General features: G+C 48.0%; 1 protein-coding gene across 20 annotated transcripts in view; it reads right to left on the bottom strand.

The window, feature by feature from the left end:
* Positions 1-15,301, bottom strand: part of KALRN (kalirin RhoGEF kinase) — a 646,553-nt gene that overhangs the window by 207,717 nt on the left and 423,535 nt on the right. For all 20 annotated transcript variants that reach the window (XM_060298164.1, XM_030858647.2, XM_060298165.1 and 17 more), the window contains exons 29-33: positions 12,765-12,876; positions 10,959-11,149; positions 10,422-10,523; positions 8,955-9,097; positions 5,804-5,906 (exon numbers count right to left, since the gene is read on the bottom strand). In XM_060298164.1, coding sequence (XP_060154147.1) covers positions 5,804-5,906; positions 8,955-9,097; positions 10,422-10,523; positions 10,959-11,149; positions 12,765-12,876 — 651 coding nt within the window. The remainder of the gene's footprint in view (positions 1-5,803; positions 5,907-8,954; positions 9,098-10,421; positions 10,524-10,958; positions 11,150-12,764; positions 12,877-15,301) is intronic.

Raw genomic sequence — 15,301 nt, 5'->3', positions numbered from 1 at the left:
CTCCAGCTGAAACCACATGCACATTTGCTTTAGCTCCTTCTGCACTGGCCCCTGTTTCTTGCCCCTTTTCCTGAAAGCACACCCTTAATAAACTACATGCATAGGAATCATGGTCTCAGACTCTGCTTCTAGGGAATGGGACCCAATTTGCTCTCCTTCCTCCCAAGAAGCTCTATATCCATCCTTATTCTCTGGAGGGTTCCTCTATTTATGAGCCCATTTAAATGAAGAGATTCTATTTTTTCCCCTCCGTCATCTGTCCCCCGATCAACACTAATCTTTACAAGGAAACTAATTTCTTACATTTAATTTGAGTTCTTCCAATTGCAGCATTAGCCCACTTTTTCTTACAAGAAAAACCTAGAAGCTTTTTATCTCTGATGCTATTAGCAGAAGACTAGGGATGCCATCCTTTCTCTTTCTGGTTATTTACCTTTCCTCCCTATAAGACAACACGCCAAAGGATGGCAGGGCCTTGTTTCATCCGTTGCTGTACTCTCAGCATGGAGAGCAACACCTGCTGTGGAGTAAGTGGGCCCTCAACACAGAGCATGTACGCAGAGAGATGGCATAGGCCAACTCAGGGGTTGGGACCTCCCCAAAGCATGGGCTGGACCCTCTTGGACTACAGCCCTTGCACCTAGTGGCCTGCTTTGTGCTCCCAGAGCGCATGTGTCAGGATTACCAGGTTCTGACAAACCAGGTGAGGCTCTTGAGAAGTCTATTCCCAGAAGGCTTCTGCAGCCAGGCTGCCCCGCCCCTTGTTAGAGGCATCACGTTACTGCAGTGAGTGACCTTGTAGGAATCCTTTGACTTTAGAGCGTTTCTTCCCACATGGTAAAACAAAATTTTGGTCATGACCCATTATATCGATTTGACAGTCGAGAGTTTAAAAACTTCTGAGTTAAATCCTGGAATCTCCAGGCTTCTCCAGGTATCTCCCGTCCCCCTTCAGCACACTGTCATTATCAGCCCACCTTGTACCTTAGATCACATTTGCTTGCTTTTGAAATCCCTCCTTAAAATCACACTCAGTCCCGGGATGTTCCAGCAGTGTTCTTTCCCTTGTAATTTTTGCAGGGACTATAGCACTCACAACTCAATTTCCCTGTCTCCAGCCAGTCTGGACATGTCTAGAAAGTCATAGTGTATTTTGGATGAAGAGCATCCCTACTAGGAGGTGTTTGTAATGTTCAATTCGATAAGCATTTATTGAACGTCTCCAGCATGCCTAGTCTAAATGGCAAATGTTATACATGCACAGGGACTGTCACTGCCCAGATGGCCGCTTCTGCACCATTAGCTGGTAATTATTCAGCAGACGTCCATCGTGTTCAACTACAAGACACTTCTTCACTGCCACCTCATAACCCAGCCTTGCTTGACTACAATTCTATAATTCTGGATGTCTTTGAAGTGTGGTTGCAAAGCTCCATCACTTAATACGTGTATAAGCAAAAGAGACTTTACGGTGGAATGCCCAGAGTAGTGTGAGCATGTTCTGGACAGAATAGGAAGGGGCTCAGACCCAGATCTCTACAGAACAAAGTAAGCACACATCCATTTGCCTTCAGGGAGATGACACTTTTACATGGGACAGGGGCAAGGTAGAACCTAATTAGGCAGACCCATTTGAGAGATGAGCAAAAGCAACTTTGGGGAAAGCTTATTCGTGCCATTTACTGAGGCACCTGTGTTGGCTTTGTCAGCGTTTAAGGCAGAATTAATAATATTAGATTGGTTCCTCATCAAGGGAGGATTTACCACAAGCAATCCCAGCTTCTCTGTTATAGAGAAAAGTGGGGGAGTTCCCTTTCCTAGAAAGAAGAGTCAGACAAGGAGGGTTCCAAGTGTCAAAACCTGGGTGGGAAATGAGGAGGGGCCAGGCATTGGTCTTCTGTTCTCAACCTTGTCTTTTTAGCCAGAATTTGGATGAAGCCACAAAACGTATGTTTAGCCAATAATGCTGGGAAATGCAGCTGACATACTGGACAGAATAATTTATATTCAAAACATACTGGATTATGGATGGAACTAAGCAAGAGAAAATCTAATAGATATTAAGTAGTCTGACACTCAGGTTACTAAGTCACATGCTGAATTAAGGGCAGTCCACAAAAACAGGCAAGGAGATTTTATGAGCCAGCACTGTACACCCTACTAGGCACGGTGAACCTTCTTAGGGAGGAGGGCAAGCATAGTAGCTCTAGAACAAGGAGATGAATTTGCATCAGTTAGATCACACCTAATGTACTTATACACCATGCTGGAGGCCCCATTTTACACAGATCATTACATACTAGAGTAAACCAGAGGAAGGCAACCAGGATATGGAAGGGTCGGAAAACACATTAATACAAGGAATAGTTGGAGAAACTGAGGACTTCTAAACAAAGAAGATTAAGAGAAAAGACAAGTGTCTTCAAATATCTAAAGACTTAGGGGTTACCACTGGCCAAAGGTGATACAATCTGAGGATTAAAGTGACATACCTGGCAGTAATGGACCACAACCCATTGGATAATAAAACAAGCCACGAGCCAGTGCTAACTACAAACAGCTACGTCTCAGATTCTAAGGGTCAGCAAATGGGAAGAGGAGTAAAGTTGCCCTACGATAGACAAGTAAACTGATGTTCCATCCCTTTAGGTCTAATATAGAAAAAAACCTACTGACAGTTAATGAACTAAGGACTCAGAGGGCAGAACTCTACTCAGGAACTTCCAAAGACCCTCAGCCTGCTTAATAATTGTGCACTCTTATTCACAGTATCTAAATTTCTGCTTCCCCTCTAATAAGGATGGAAAGTTAACCTTTACTGAATGTCTAAGAGATGCCAACTAAATATATTTTACCTAACCTTCCCAAGGACTCAGTGAGACGGGTATTTGTTTTACAGGTTGGGGAATTAAGGTGCAGTAACTCAGGCAATGTGACACAGAGGGGGAGTGCCAGAGCTGGACTTTGAATCCAGGTGTGTCCAAACTCCTTCCACCCCACCCCAGCGCACAGAGGACACACAAGGGGATTGCAGAGGGGCCTTGGGGCCCCACAGCTCCTCAAGGTCGTCTGTCATGGCCCTTTAATGGTTACATTTACCATCCACCCAGCCCACAGTGCTACGACTCTCACTCCTCTGGATTAGAAGAGGAAGACTGGGGCCTTTCCTGGAAACTCACCAATAAAATGACCCTGATCCCTGCGAGGTGCCTCTGCCCCATCCTCTCCCCACAGCCACCCTGTTTGCCCAGGTAGGCTCAGCCTACCTGAATCAACCCACTTGCTCTTCCTCTTCTTCAGAGTCTGTTCACCTGACCACTTGGAAACCAATGGAGACCAGTTTCCTGGTCTTCGGGTATAGATAGGGGGAAATTTAACTTTGTTGATAACATCTATGAATTCAAAGATACCAATAAATGGTTTCTCTGATGAAGGACAGGGCAGGTCAAGGGAACACCTGGCTGTCCTGATCTCACTGCTCAGTGTCAGAAGAGTAAGAACATTCTAACTGCAGTGCAAGGTCACAGACAGGCCCTCCCTTTATCTGACTATTTCTAAGCAATTTTCCAGGTTTTGTGTCAGAACACAGAATCTTTCTTCATCTCCCAACCCGCTGCCCATGCTGAGAAGGTAGTTAAGGGTTAATGTTCCCAACAGGCCGGGAGCATTACCTGCAGCTTTCTGCTTGCAAGTAAGGAAACTTCTAGGCTTCTTTAGCATACTTAAAAATACAACATTTGTATGTATGGCTGCTTTCAGACCACCTGTTTTAGCTTCCTCTTCATGCCGCAGTTCTCCACCCACTCTGTTCATTCATTCCCCAAGTACTTCCTGAGCGTCCATGTGTGTTATGTGCTGAGGATACAGCCATGAAACAGACAGACACAACCCCGGCCCTCATCAGGGCTTACGAGCCTGGCTATAGAGACATACATGAAACGAAAATTACACATATAAGGATTCACACTCGACAAAGCATCCACATGTCTCTACAGTATCCAGCACAGAGCTCGGCATGTGGTGGGTGCTTTTTCATGAACATGTGACTGATGTTTTTGTGGAATGTGCAGAAGGTCTGGCCAGCTGAGTTCATCTTAGCATTGGGAGCTCAAAGCTTTGACTTTAATAAGAGCGAGGGAAAAAACATGACAGTGAATCAGGGAGACCTGGGTTCTGGTTCTTGCTTTTCCACTCACCACTAGGATTTTCTTAGACGAGTCACTCAGTCTTTCTGGGCATCAGTTTCCTTACTTGTGGGTAATGTGTAAGTACCAGGGTTCCTCATTAACAAAGAAATGCCTGCTGTTGGAGGCGTTCTGTTCTAACCACACTCACCTTGCCAGAGGACAAGGAAAGGCTGGAGCCAGGGCTTCCTAAGACAGCTGTCTCTGGCAGAGGTGTCTGTTTAAGGGTCGCGGGGAAGACAAAGCAGCAGCCGGAAGGGAGGCATCCCCCAGACCATGGAATTAATAGGCTGCTATGTCTGAACATGGGAAACATGCACTTCACTTACCACCCACTGACTGTTTAAAAATAAACACTTTCATTCATAGGATACTCTGGGTTATAGTTCTAAACAACGGATCAGAGGAGAAAGGAAAGTACAGAAATAGTTTTCTTTGTATGTTTTACAAGTAGAAAAATAAAATTTTCCATCCACTCTGATAGTCAAAAGTGGCTTAGAAACTTGAAGGCAGGACGTCAAACAGAATGAATTACCTTGCAAGTCCTTGCACACTAGTCTAGAGCATGATTTAGCAACATGATCTTAGGAGGTTTGGGGGGCATAGTCTTCTTTTTTTTTTCCCAGTAAGAAAAAAATTAGGAAAAATCCTAATGAATGCAGATTATCTTTTAAAAATGCCCCTAACTTAGAAAACTAAAATGAAGCGAGGACACAGCCTGTTGTCTGAGGCTGAAGGACTAAGGCCAAAATACTAGGTCTAGAAACTAGGGCCAAATGGTCCTTGTAAACCCAAACTTTCATTAATAAAATCCCTACTATCCAGAAAACGATCACCTCAAACTCTTCCGACCCTGAGGTAAGCAAATGAGAGTAGGGTCAGAGACAGAACCTTCCCCGTCCCTCCTGCACATTCAGACCGCTGAATTCCTCCGCTAGCTTGAGCAAATGCACTGAGTCTTTGCTACATTCTCCTTTCTTTGGCTCCCCATCAGAGCTCCTAACTTTTGCTTACTTGCTCCAAAATGTAAGCCAGCAAGTGACCAGGTTTTCTCCTGAGACAACTACATCCCTCCACGCCGCTTCAAATACCACTTCCTGGTCCTCTGCCCCTCAGGAACTGAGCCCCAATACTCTGGCCAGAGGAGGGCATCATTTCCACCAGAGCCCCTTCGGATAGGAGGCCCCTTCCAACCGGCATCTCTGTGGCCATTTCCCAAATCACTGATCTTGGTCTAAATTTAGGTCTCTGGAAACTATCCCAGCCTCAGCTCCTTGAGTTCCAGCCTCCCAGAAGGCAGAGCAGCCCAGGCAGCGCCGGTGAGGCAGCTCAGAAGGAGAGGAAACCCAGACTCACTCTCCACCCTCGCCAGTTCTGCTAAACTCTCATGACGTGAGAGGTCTGGCTGGCCACCTCAATCTTCTGCCCCTCAGACAAGATGTCCATGCTGTGACATACCTCCTCCAGCCCTGCTCCTTCCCCTTTGGCCGGCACAAAGAGACCACTGGCTCCTGAGGTCAGGCTCCACCATGGGAGAAATTCCTCTAGGGGTTAACTCTCCAGGGGTGGTTAAGCCAACAAGAAGTCTTGGGGGAAGGAAGGTTGGGGCACTGTCCTACCTTGTCACTGTCCACTGTGTTCTGAGAGGTCCTAGAGGCAATGGAGATGGTGTCTGGCTGGCTGCTCCCATCCCCCTGGCTGTCAACATCCTCTACTCCATCCCTGCAGGAAGAAGAGAAAAGCAACAGGGGTGGGGGTGGGGGGAGCGACTGTGGGCTTAGAGCACACAAGGGTTTCCAGCTGGGCTGGCGGAGCAGAGCCTTAGCGCTTTCCAGCAGGGATGTGTCTAAACTTATCCCATGAAAGGAAGCAGGTCCCATGTAATTTTCAATGATGTCACTTCTTGCACTTAGCAAATACATAACCACTATGTTGATAACTGAACACAGATGACTCCTCTCCATAACTCCTCTGGCCCACGGTGCAGAGTGGGCAGCTACTTACTTATTTTCACTAGGAATGTGTCTATAAAAGGCAGTAGGAAGAAGTATGTCCTGCTTAGAACCTAGGCTTCTCTGCAGCTGCCTGGGTCATCTGCAACAGTCCCAGAGTTCAGGGTATTCAAACAGATTTTCTGTATATGCTGTAACAGGGTGGGGGTGGCTTATAGCTGGCTTATAAAGAGAACTGAGAAGATATCTTTTTGACCTGTGTTTCTTTTGCTCAAGAAAATGGGGTGGGACATCTTCCCCAGGGGAGATTATCCTTGGGAAGGTCGGACCCTCAACTTCTGGGTCTGGAGGAGTTTATTGCCTTCATTTTGGTGGGTCTTGGTGATCTCATGCTTATTTATGATGATTTCTTATTAACACAGAAGACCAAGGCATCTTCTCAAAGATAAGAGGACGGTCACAGATTCTGCAGCAGCTTTTGAGCCAGCTGTGCTCCTGAGTGTCTGATAAGATAGTCTCCTAAGTGCACTCCTGACGTTTGGACCCCTGCCTGGGCCCCTGGACCACACTGCTGTCCCATTCACATGCTCCCTCAACTCTCCAGCTTTAGAACTGGGTCCCAATCCTACACTGAACCCAAAGCTCTGGCCAACGGGGATTAGATGCCTGGGAACTGGTGAAGGCTGAAGAGTCTGTGTCTGGAAAAACTGAAGATGTGGGCCGGGGGTTGGATAAACCAGCCCAGGAAGTGACAGCTCTTCCTATGGAGGTCTTTGTGAAAGTCACACCCGTGATACTGCTTATGGAGAAGTATAGCCTTAGGGGAAATGGGAACTCAGTGCCTGACAGTGTTACCACATGGGCAACATATCCCATATACCGAATCTCAGAGTCTAAATAACTACAATCTGGAGTGTGAGTGTGTGTGGACACGCGTGTGCCTGTGGGCATACATGGGATGCCAGTATACATACACTGGGTCTGCTAGTCATAAAAAGTGTTTTCTCCCACCCAGAACACTTCTAAGTCAATTGTTCTCTCACCACCATTTGTGGGCTTGGGAAATGCCAATTTATTTTAATAATATAAGCCACAGATTCATAGGAAGGAAGATCTACTGTAGAAAGAAATCATGTGATGTATTTCAAAACCAAAAATAAAGGAGTTTCAGATCATCTGTTGTTTCAGATATCTGGACCAGTGCTCCCCACCATTTGTAGACAGTTGAGAGCTGGCTGTACGTTCTGCTTCCCACTATTCTGGCCCATTGCAGGCCCTTCTGGTCCACACCAGATGAGGCCAGTTCTGGGGGATGTGGGGAGCCCATCCAGGAGTGTCGGTTGCATTACCCAAGCCAGTCCACTCCTCTGTAAACTCTGTCCCCATATGCAGGGAGCCAAGCTAATGAAATAACACAATGGCTGGCTGTTCTCTGCGGAGACTGCCAAGGTTTCTCCCCTTCTCATCACAGGACAATGACCAAGAAAAGGTGTGAGGCATTTCCAAGATATGTCCATCCCATGTTCTAGAGATGCTCAAACTCTCCTACTATAGGAAAAAGGGGCCTTTCTTGCAGAGTAACCCTAGATAAGCTCACCTGAATATCCTTTCCACCATGGTCCTGGACCTTCAATTCCTTATAACTGTTTCCATTCTCTCTTCTTTATTGAAGTAGAGGCTTCCTACAGCAGGGTCTGTCTCTAGTGCTCAACTAAGTCTGCCCCTTACCTGGACTCTGGACAAAGGCAACTGAAATCAAAATAACCCCTCTAGGGAGGGGTTATAATTGTTCCTTCAGCACCGAGAGGGGACCTTATCCTGGTCATGCTGGTCTTGGGGCTCCTGCCTCCTGGAGGAATCTCTCTCTACCTCAGCCACACCCTTCTTTTGGCTACCACCTCCCTTGGTGGCTCCCAAGCCTGTGTAGCCTGGTTGGCACCAAAGGGTCAACTAAAATCTCCTGAACTTAATCCATTCATGAATAGGAGAGGAGAGGACAGCCTGTTATCACCAACATCCATCACCTCCATAACTCTGTTTTTGTTTTTTCTTTTCCAAAACTGGTATGAAGCTTTCATATGCTTTCTCTTGAAGTGCCCTCCAAGAGAGTCATTGTAGGTGACTGTAGCACGGAGACTCGAGAAAGAGATACTCAAGCAGTCATCCACTGGTCTTAGGAAAACGCAGACTCAGAAGGGCCCAGGGAGATGCAGATATAAAAAATAAGTCCTCTTCTGCCCCATCATATTGCTTATCTCAGATGAATGAAGACGAGGACTCTTGGGGCTTGCAGTAAGAGCTGCAGTGACAGTCCCACCATACCACGCCCACATTACAGTCCTTTGGCTGTCTAGCCAGCCCAGAGAGCCCCGACTCAAAGCCACCTCCTTCCCAAAGCTTTCCCCAGACACTTCACTCCAGTGCTCATCCAAAGTCCCCTCTCCTTGATGCCTGCAGCATTTCCTGTCCCTACGGGTGGTCCTGCTTCTTCTTGTCTAACTATTCCACGTGTGAGATGTGACTGTCAGGTGGTTCTTGAGGGAATGGACTCATCTTACACTTCCTTTTATCTTCCCCAGGCACCCAGCACCGTGTTTATCAGAGGACAGGTGCCCAGGGAAGCCCTGCTGAATGTAACTGACAGTAACAGTAATGAGATGCTTAAAGAGAAGGTGACTCCTCTTAGGTAGAACTCAGTGGGGTGTCACAGAGAGGGGTGCCGCCTGCAGAGTGCACCGCCCCCGTGGAAGCAAAGGTTCACCCCACCCCCACTCCCGGAAGCCTGTGAGGCTGTGCTGGGGGCAGAGACGCTGGTTACCTCTTACTATTGTTCCTCTGTTTGGCTGGTGTTTTGGGGAGCTGGATTGGCTCCTTCAAAGCTCCTTTCAGGTGGATGATCCTCTCTTGAATCACCTCGCGTATGTTCTTGATCCATTCCTGCTTGGTTTCTATGTTGGAGGCCTGGAGTGCCACAGGGAGAGAGAGTGAGAATCCCATTTCCCTTCAATCCACTGAGACAGTTCTCAACCCTCCTCTTGCAGGCTTAATCCATCATCTTCAAGGATACCAAACGTTGGAGGGGTTTATTTCTCTCGTTTTATACTTGTGACTCTTCAATCCCAGGGACATGCTTCTCCAACTCCTAGAACAGGGCTATGACCCCAAGACTCAATGTAGATTTCTACGGGATGATTTTCAAAGTATTTAATAACCTGGGAGGCACTGACCAACACTGATAACTGCCCCTGCTGGGCCAAGGGTTAACACTTCAGTTACTAGATTCCGAGGAGGTCTGGGGAGCACAGGAGGGGCAGCAAAGGGGCATTTGGAGGCAGCGGCCATTTACCAACTGGTATAACTGGATACACGTCAGGAGGCTCAACACCTATATGGCTACATAGGCTTGTACTGATTGAAAGTCAGTCCTGGGTTTTTAGCCCGGTAAACCTGTTCATTGAAGGCATTGCTACCACTCCATGAATACCCCATTTGTCTTCATGGAAGTTTTTTCAGGTACTTCTGCCTCACGTCAGGTAGCAGCTATGCTGGCAATTCAGAGTAAACAGGTGTGAAGCTTGGTCCGGGCTGGCCCATCTCCTCCTTGGGGATGGGCACTCCCCTGGTAAGCACGTGACTGGTGGGTGCGCCAGGTGCAGGATCTCTCCTCGGTTACACTAACAGGACCACAGGCACTGACTCAGTTCCCAGGCTACGTGCACCCTGGGCAGCTGAGGTGACTCCTTAAGGCCCCTTCTCAACACTCCTCTCAATCAGCATAGTTCCCATGTTAGTATGATTCACTAGAGCTCCTAGAACATAAGTTCCCAGAGGACTGGGTTCATACCCCATACATAGTTATCCTCCACAGCACTGAGCAGAATACCTTATATGTGGAAGGTGTTCAGGAAAAAAAATGTGGAGTGAATGTGGAGCAAATCAAGGTGCCGTTTACCAAAGGGTCATTTGTTGTCCTCGCCACTTGAAGGAGCCATAGGGACAGGACGTATTTACGTGGGCCCTGTTGAGGCCATTCCCTGCCTTCTTCCCGCCGTGCTCCAGCAGGTGCCTGCACTTAGGAGACCTCATCTTGAGATTTCAGGCTACTTTCATGATAGAATTTGCATCTCAACACCCATGTGAAGCTGCCCTTCCCGAGAGAGAGAAGCCCAGTGGCCCGGTGGAGTCTCCAGGCCCCAGCTTTCAGGTGGATCCTGCCCACATCCCTCCGCGTTCCCTTCAGCTATCCCCAACCTTGGTCTTGTGCCCAGCAGAGAGCAGTACTTACTTTCAGCACTGTTTTATTGTCTGAGGATGGGGTGCGCCCAGACCACAAGGCGAATTTGCAGGGATCGCCCTCTACGTGCTCCGTCACACCCAGCTCTGAGGTCTGTAGACAGGAAATGCCTGTGAGAGGCGGGGAAGGGGAGGGCAGTGGGGAGACTTAGGGCTGGGGTTGGGAAGGGAAAGGCAACAGAGAGGAGAGGACCGAGGGAGGGGCTCTGTCAATCAAACTTAAACAGATCGGATGTTCTGTTCTTCTACCCAGGATGCAAGGACCTACAGGCACGTGCCTGATGAGCAGGTAGCAGGGAGGGAAGGTGAAGAGGGAGGCGCCCAAAGCCAACTGGAAGAAGAACGGTGAACGCTAAGATGCAAAGGTGGGAGTTGAGGGGGCGCTTTCCAACTAGGACGCATTTTCATTTGTCCAGGATGGTTTTGGTGTGGCGCCAGGGGAGAGATGAGCGGAGTGTTCAAGACCCCTTCCTGCCCAAGGGCACTATGCAAATGGAGAGTCTCATCTGACCCCACCTGCCCCACCTACCAGTAGCTTGTTCTTGTAAACATATTTTGTGTGTCCTGAAGAGTCTTTGATCTCCTTGCTGAAAACTAAGGAGATCTCAAAGAGGAACAGGTGTCGCTCGCGCCCCTTCCGGATCAGCGACTTGGGGTCCCACACTTGAAAGGCATCCTGCAGAATCAGCTCCCCCTGCACGTCCAGGTTCTCGTCGAACCCTAAAAAACATCCAGGCCTCCTCTCCAGAACCAGTATCAGTGGAACCTCCTGCAAAGCTCCTGTGCAGCCTCCCCCAGCCCCACTGTCAGCCGGGGACCTCCTGCAAAGTAAACCCCATCTCTCTTTCTCCCTCCACAGCTCCCACTGTCCCTGTCTTGGAGCTCGGAGTGGGGCTGAGGACAAAAGCTGCCTGCCCGAGTGCCCTTGACTCTACTCCATTTGTTGTTGCTTCATTTCTTACGTTCCATTCCTAGGACTCTTCCTAGGATCGCTCCTATACTGCGTGGTGCACAAGGCTTCAACAATTTATATTCATGCCACTTTAACAGAGGTTCTCAAACTTTAGTGTGGGTAAGAATCACCTAGATTGCTTATGAGAACACAGATTCCTGCCCATTCCTCCACTCCCAAGAGACCGGGATTCAGTAGGGATGGGGTGGAGCCCATGAATTTGCGCTCTGACGAGCTCCCAGGTGCTGCTGCTGCTGGTGCACAGAGCAGCCCTTGAGTAGCTGGATCCGGAATACAGGTCAGGGACAGGCCGGAGGAGAGGGTACTTACAGAGCCGGACATGCAGGGGTGGGGGGTGGGCGTGGGGAGTAGGTGCAAACAGAAAAGAAGAGGTGGAGAAAGTGTGACACTAGGAATGTTCAGATGGTCAGGGCTCAGTCTAGAGCAGGTAATCAGGGCTCCTTTGCATGAAGAAGTGGGGCTTCCTGTGCTAAGGATGGCCCAGGAAGTACTGAAACCAGACCAAGTCTTTTAGATGGCGTTGGGGCGGGGCAAGTGGTGGGGGGTGATGGAGACCAGAAGAGAGGAAATACCCCACAGGTTTACCGTGTACAACGGAGTAGACTCACCTTCCTTATCTCACCTGTTTGTCAGCCCAGACTGGGATACTGAGTATTAACACATCGAAGAGTTTCCACCCCAAAGAGGCTGCTCTGCCCATATCTGCTCTGTTCTGCAGTGTTAGGAGCACTTATTGGAGTCTCACTCTACCAGGTTTCTGGGTCCCAAGAGCATGGTTCCAGCCGATGAACGTGCTTCAGCAAAGTCCTATCAGGTTTAGCTGGCTGGACTTTCCTTACCAGCTAGGAAGGGCATGAGGGTAGCTGCATACCAGCGTGAATGTAATGCAACTGAACTGTACACTTAAAAATGGTTAGGACAGTAAACTTTATGTTATGTATATTTTAGCATATAAAAAAAGAGCAGGGCGCAAGGCTAAAGACGGCGGGTGTGTGTATGTGCAGGATTTCTACTTATTCTGATGACGAATGCAGTGCAAATGTTACGCAGAGGAAGAGGGCTGCTGTGGGTCAGGGGCTCTAGCACATTTACAGTGAGGAGGACAGCCTGTCCTACTCTACCTCTCAGGCAGCAAGTTGTCCACATATTTGATTCGGCACAGGCCTGGAGGCAGGTGTTAGCTGAGCTCGCCCCTGTGGATCTCCTCTCACGCTTCCCCAGGACCTATGTAACAATTTGCCATTTCTCCTCTCTTCTAGCTTGGCCCCTTGCCTGACTTCATGCCACTTCCCTCCCATGACACAAGCTTCATGGTCTTAGGAAAGGAGGCGGCTCCCCTGAGGAGGCTGAGAGGACAGCTACCTTCCAGCATGCTGACGTGCATGGCATCATTGGCTTTCTTTGGGACGCTGAGCATCACCTCCAGGCCATCCTTGAGCTCCCCTTTCCCTTCTTCACAGCAAGTTAAAAGTTCCTGCGAAAAAAGTCCAGATACATTGAGAACCGTTTTCCCCAGCTTCCCCACCCTCCCGCTACCTAACCCCTCAAGGCAATTATATACCCATTCCTCAAGGATTTATACACCAGCTTCATTCTCTGTAATGGTCCCCTCTGAGGTATAAGGAAAGTGGGGTGGGGTGGAAAGGTTATCTCCAAAGAATTCAACCACCATGCTTTTCCCAGGCTGAGCTTCCTCAGCTCAGTCTAATCCAAACTAACTCAATCCAACCCAACTCCCAAACGGCTGGCACTAGAAGTCAGCAACTAGGGCATTCTCTGTCACTCGACTGACCTCCTGGAGGTCAGGGAATACCCCTGGCAAAACACATGAACAGAGGTGCAGTGCTGTGTGATCGTAAAGAGGAGACAGACGGTGTGCGAAGGACACACGGCACTCGTACATCGCTGCGTGCCTACCGCCAGCACCACTTTTATTTACACACCTCTACTGCCCGAATGACTTCCACCATACTGGGAGCAACCTGGGGTTACGGACATTACAGGCATAGTTTTTCAGTTATCAAAGATTTTTAGATCATACGGATCAGGAGTTCCTAACCTGGGGCCAATAGATGGGATTCTGGATTAGTCCTTGCGTTGCCAGATGAGGACACTGTGATTAATAGGGACAGAGATTTCCCCCAGGTTATAGAATTCACTAGAGGCCACGCAGGAGCCTGAATCCAGGTCTCCTGAACCCAAATCCAGGTACTCCATCCACCATGCCACCCTGTCTTCCACCTGTCCTCCTGGAGCGTGTCCTCTCTTCTACATCCTCATTGGAGACTAGGTCATTACTATTTCCATAAAAGATATATAGTATCTGGTGGATGGAGAAAAGATAATTTCCAACTGTTTTAGTAACCATAAAGGCCACTCGGAATGATTTCACCCAAACCAGAAGAATGCTGGCTTTCATTGTTCCTATCAGGGTTATCGTATCTTGCTCACTTGGACAATGGGAAGGAAAAGGTTAAGAGATCTACAATCCATACTCTCTCCTTCTGTGGAGGAGAGAGGGAATGGTGTAAGGGAAGGCAGGGAATGGGTGGATGGGTAGGGATGCATTTCCAGGAAAGAAAGAAGTTGACAAGATCAAACCTTATAAACACGTTAATGACAGACCTCTTGACAAACTAGTAGTACTTGCTAGCAGGAGAGTACTTATTTATGGAGTGCTGTTAGTAGGATATATCCGGTCTGTCTAGGACTTCTCATGGTAAACAAACACAGAATCCATGGGCAATATCACATAAGTTACACAACTGTCTACGTAAAAAGTGATTACATTTCATGACCAAAATGGCTCTCTTCAGGGTAAGTGATAGGATGCGACATACATCATTTAGAAACCTTGCCTGTTATTCGGGGCCACAGCACATCCTGATGCTGTAAGAAAGGACTTGGAGCTATTGGTGATCTTCTGTGTTTTACCTCTGTTTTGGGATTATTTGTATCTTTGAAATTATTAGTAAAGCTTTATACTTGGTAAGATTATCTGATTAATGAGCATCTGATATGAGAATCCAAGCCTTTGTGTCATCTTGGATACATTTCCATATGAAGAAGAGAGCTTTGAGTGTCCAAAGAAGAGGTGAACTGCCCAGAGTACATGTTTGGGAGGTAGACATGATCTGTTCTCAGCTCTGTCCTTGGTTCCAGTCAGTATAATAGCATCATCATTCAGAAAGCTGTATTTACTTCTGCCAACCTGAAGTTCTCTGATTCTCCCCATCCTTTCCTAATTTTGATCCTCCCAACCTGTTCTCATACATCATCAAAGGAACTTCTAGGCAGAAACATAAGACAAAAATAAGAATATGCTTCAGGGATTTCCCTGGTGGCACAGTGGTTAAGAATTCACCTGCCAATGCAGGGGACAAGGGTTCGAGCCCTGGTCCAGGAAGATCCCACATGCCGTGGAGCAACTAAGCCCACGCGCCACAACTACTGAGCCTGCACTCCAGAGCCTGCGAGCCACAACTGATGAGCCTGCATGCCACAACTACTGAAGCCCGCGTGCCTAGAGCCTGTGCTCCGCAACAAGAGAAGCCACTGCAACGACAAGCCTGTGCACCGCAACGAAGAGTAGCCCCCTCTCGCCACAACTAAAGAAAGCCTGCGCGCAGCAACAAAGACCGAACTCAGCCAAAAAAAAAAAAAGAAAGAAATATGCTTCAGTTTGCAACAGAAAACACCAATTAGTTTAACCTCCCAAAGTAATCTGGCAAGTCCACCGATCAACTAGCAAAACCAATGAGTTCTCCTCAGATCCCTGCTATGGTTTACGACAAGGAGAAGACTCCATATTTAATTGAGACTCCACGAGGACAGCTGTAGCAGATTTACATGCAGACAACTGAACGCTCTGACTTTCACTTTCATGCAACACCTAAAGG

The sequence above is a fragment of the Globicephala melas genome, chromosome 4, assembly GCF_963455315.2.
Source record: "Globicephala melas chromosome 4, mGloMel1.2, whole genome shotgun sequence".
In the NCBI taxonomy this organism is placed as follows: Eukaryota; Metazoa; Chordata; class Mammalia; order Artiodactyla; family Delphinidae; genus Globicephala; species Globicephala melas.
This window is presented reverse-complemented; position numbering and strand designations above follow the sequence as displayed.